We start from the raw sequence: 3,168 nt of genomic DNA, 5'->3' as shown, positions 1-3,168 counted from the left end.
CAGAGAAGCCTTTTGCCACACTACAAACATCTTCATTCAACTGCAAGTGAGGGTCTCTGTATGTCACTGGAACTATTTATATAAGGAACAGGTTTGAGGGCTAGCTTCAAAGTCTATATTTTTGCAATCTTAAACATAAAGAGGGTACTGCAGGAAGAAAATGACCAGCAGGTCTGGAAAACCTTGCAAACTTTGAAGGACTTTCACCCACCCACACTCGCCTGCGAGAAATGCCTCTAACCTAACTGTGGCAAATCAAAAGGAAGCACTTTCCAAACCTGGCTGTGCAAGCACCTAACTCCATTACGTGCCGAACTTTGCTTTTTTAGTATGTTGGAACTTCACAAGCTCAGAAACACATGGCAGTTGGTTATAGTTTCAGTACAAGAGAGCCACCTACCTATGCTGTTTGTAGAGCTGCACCACATTAGCAGGAAGCCGATACATATTAAATTTATAGCACCAAACAGCAAGATCTTCCAGGACTGTTGATGAGAATAAATACGTATTTTACATCTTGCAAAATTTACAAGACAAAAATATATTTATCTGGTTTTAAAAAAAAGCATTGCAGTACTTCATCATGCAAGCAGAACTGGCTTCTCCTCCCTCCCAAGAATTTACAACTCATTTCAGAACAACAAGCCCATATTCTATTTTTAACTTTATAGACTGTCTCAAAACTCATTTATAAACAGCGCTTGTGCACCATATTTAAAATACCTTTTTGGTCTGAAAAAATCACCCCTGTACAGTATTTGCATTTTATCACAGCACACACCATCTGACATTTGAAGACAGACTTATACAACTTTATATTAGTGGGTTCCTTTCTTTGTGCTGGAACTTAGGTCCCAAAAGCATCTGTGCATATTCAGTTTACAGTTCTACTGAACACATTAAATATAAGTACATTTCTGGAGAATACTAATTGACAGGGACAACGCACAGGAAGGAATCCAGCTTCACAGCTGGATTTTTTTTTTTTAAGCACAGCTGGAAAATTTCAAAGAAATATTCTCAAAATATACTCAAGTTAATAATGTATTTTAACTTATGACAACTAACATCTTTTTTATTCTTAATCGTTTTTAAAAAGAAATACTTACCCTCCTATCTGCTGCAACCAGCCTAAATTCATGTGTTAACTTTCCAACCAATGATCTCTGTGATTTGCGGAACAGGTGTATTGTCCCCTTAAAGAAAAAATTAAAGTTTAATTAAAAATTTTACTTAATCCATAGTTTAAATTAGCAAAAAGAAAATCTTCATTTATAAACTATTTTCATAATTATATCAAAGCATCAGAATGAGGTTTTTGTTAACTAGAGATAGCCCGTAAACATTAAATTCAGCAATGTTTTTTGATAACTATTTACATGGTTATTATATTAGACAATGATGAATGACTTAGAATCAAGCTTCATTTAGATATAATCCAGAATTCTAAGTTTACTGGAAAACATACCAAAATATCATTTCAAGAGTGGTTTTTTACTTTTATTTAAATAAAACTACTACAGATGTTCTGAAAAGACAAACATTTTTCTTTATCAAAGCACACTTCCCGCCCAAAGCCAACTGGTTTATTAAACAGGAAAATATTGTTTTTATATATATATATATAAAAATCAGAACCCATCAGAGAAATAAAACCCACACTGGTATCATCTGTAATCTGGTGGACGCAAGGCCGGTAGCATAATGAGACATACAAACAATCTCAGTCATGGCTTAACCTAAACACACACTGTAGATGCAGTCGCTCTAGGTGCTCCCTCTCCTAACTTCTAGTTACATGCAGATAAGCACTTTCCTGGGGTGGCGAGGATGTATGTGCACGTAGGAGATGGGAGCGAGGGGGTGCTACGTGGCTCCCCTGAAAGCGCGACAGGGAGCAGACTACCAGAAAAATTCATCAACCATGCCACTTGCTCCCTTTCCTCAGAGGTCCCAAGCTTCTAGTTAGTTGTCCTCAATTCTACTCTCCCCACAAAGAAGGCTTCCACATGGAAAGCCCTTCTGATTTCCAATAGAAATTCATGGACTTGTAATGGATGGTCTGTTACATGCATTAATTTGGGGCTGGATGAAATAAGGTTTGATTGTAAGCCATCACATCTGTAACTGCCAGCAGAAGACAAAAAGACGTACTAACAGGCTGGTCACCAAAACAGACTCAATTAACTTACAGACACGTTTGTCAACAGAGCTGTATTTCGTATTATCTGTAGAAATACAAGTACACCGTGGTGCCACAAATTAAAAAAAGCAGTACTATAGATCCCAAGTTTAGCTCAGCTGGGACAAAAGGCTGGCCCTTACTATTTTCTTTACTAGCAAACCATTACATGATGATTTTTTTCTCAGTAGAGACATACAGGGTGACAGAACACTTTGGAAAGCTTTTCTAACAGGCAGCGGACTGCCTGCATACAAAGGCTGCTCCATCGCCTTAGCACCCGTCGCTTTCCCGTGCTGTTAGCACTACATCCATTGCCAAACTGCACCGTGCCACACCTCCCTGCTTACTGAAGGATGCCATGTATTCTGTACCACGGAGGAGAACCTCGTGCAAACCCACGCTAGCCACAGCTCACCCCTGGAGGCAAGCTCTAATTCAGCAGATGTTGCACTCTCGGCATTAAAGGTTCCCTAGCTTCTAAACTTCTGGCGACACAATGGAGAGAAACACCCGTGTGCTGAGCAGGAGGGCAGCCGGCCCACGCCTCAGCCACTGAAGGTCCCCGTGTGGCGCTAGAACAGCTGTACAAGAAGTATCTCTACGCATCTGCTCCAACAACGCCAACAGGTAACGGTACCCGTTATCGATACTGATGTCAATTCACTTGCGCTCCACATAAAAAGGGAAAGTTTAGACACCCAGCTGAACAAGCATGCGCAGCGGTCATTCCCAGAGGAGTGACTTTTCTTCTCTGGGAAGCGAGCCATACGTACCAGGAGGAGCAGTCCTGTGCTTTCACTGACACGCGGGAGCAATGGCAGTATAACCCGATCATCCTGATGTGGATTTCAGTTCCCCGACCCATTTGGCAGGGGGTTGAACGAAAGCTTTCAGGCTGGGACCGAGACTCGAACCGTAACCGTAGCCCAGCTACAGGCCTGAGCGCCCATCGCTCGTTTGAGACCCACCTCCAGCGGAGCAGC

At 41.3% G+C, this 3,168-nt stretch overlaps 1 protein-coding gene across 1 annotated transcript in view; it reads right to left on the bottom strand.

Moving 5' to 3' along the window:
- The window catches only part of SLC30A6 (solute carrier family 30 (zinc transporter), member 6), an 18,049-nt gene that overhangs the window by 13,783 nt on the left and 1,098 nt on the right, over window positions 1-3,168 (bottom strand). Inside the window, exons 2-3 of the mRNA XM_009331088.1 lie at window positions 1,110-1,196; window positions 401-485 (exon numbers count right to left, since the gene is read on the bottom strand). Coding sequence (XP_009329363.1) covers window positions 401-485; window positions 1,110-1,196 — 172 coding nt within the window. The remainder of the gene's footprint in view (window positions 1-400; window positions 486-1,109; window positions 1,197-3,168) is intronic.

This window comes from Pygoscelis adeliae, unplaced genomic scaffold (genome assembly GCF_000699105.1).
Source record: "Pygoscelis adeliae isolate BGI_AS28 unplaced genomic scaffold, ASM69910v1 Scaffold218, whole genome shotgun sequence".
Taxonomy (NCBI): domain Eukaryota; kingdom Metazoa; phylum Chordata; class Aves; order Sphenisciformes; family Spheniscidae; genus Pygoscelis; species Pygoscelis adeliae.
Note: the sequence above shows the minus strand (reverse complement) of the source record. Positions and strands in the feature narration are given on the sequence as shown.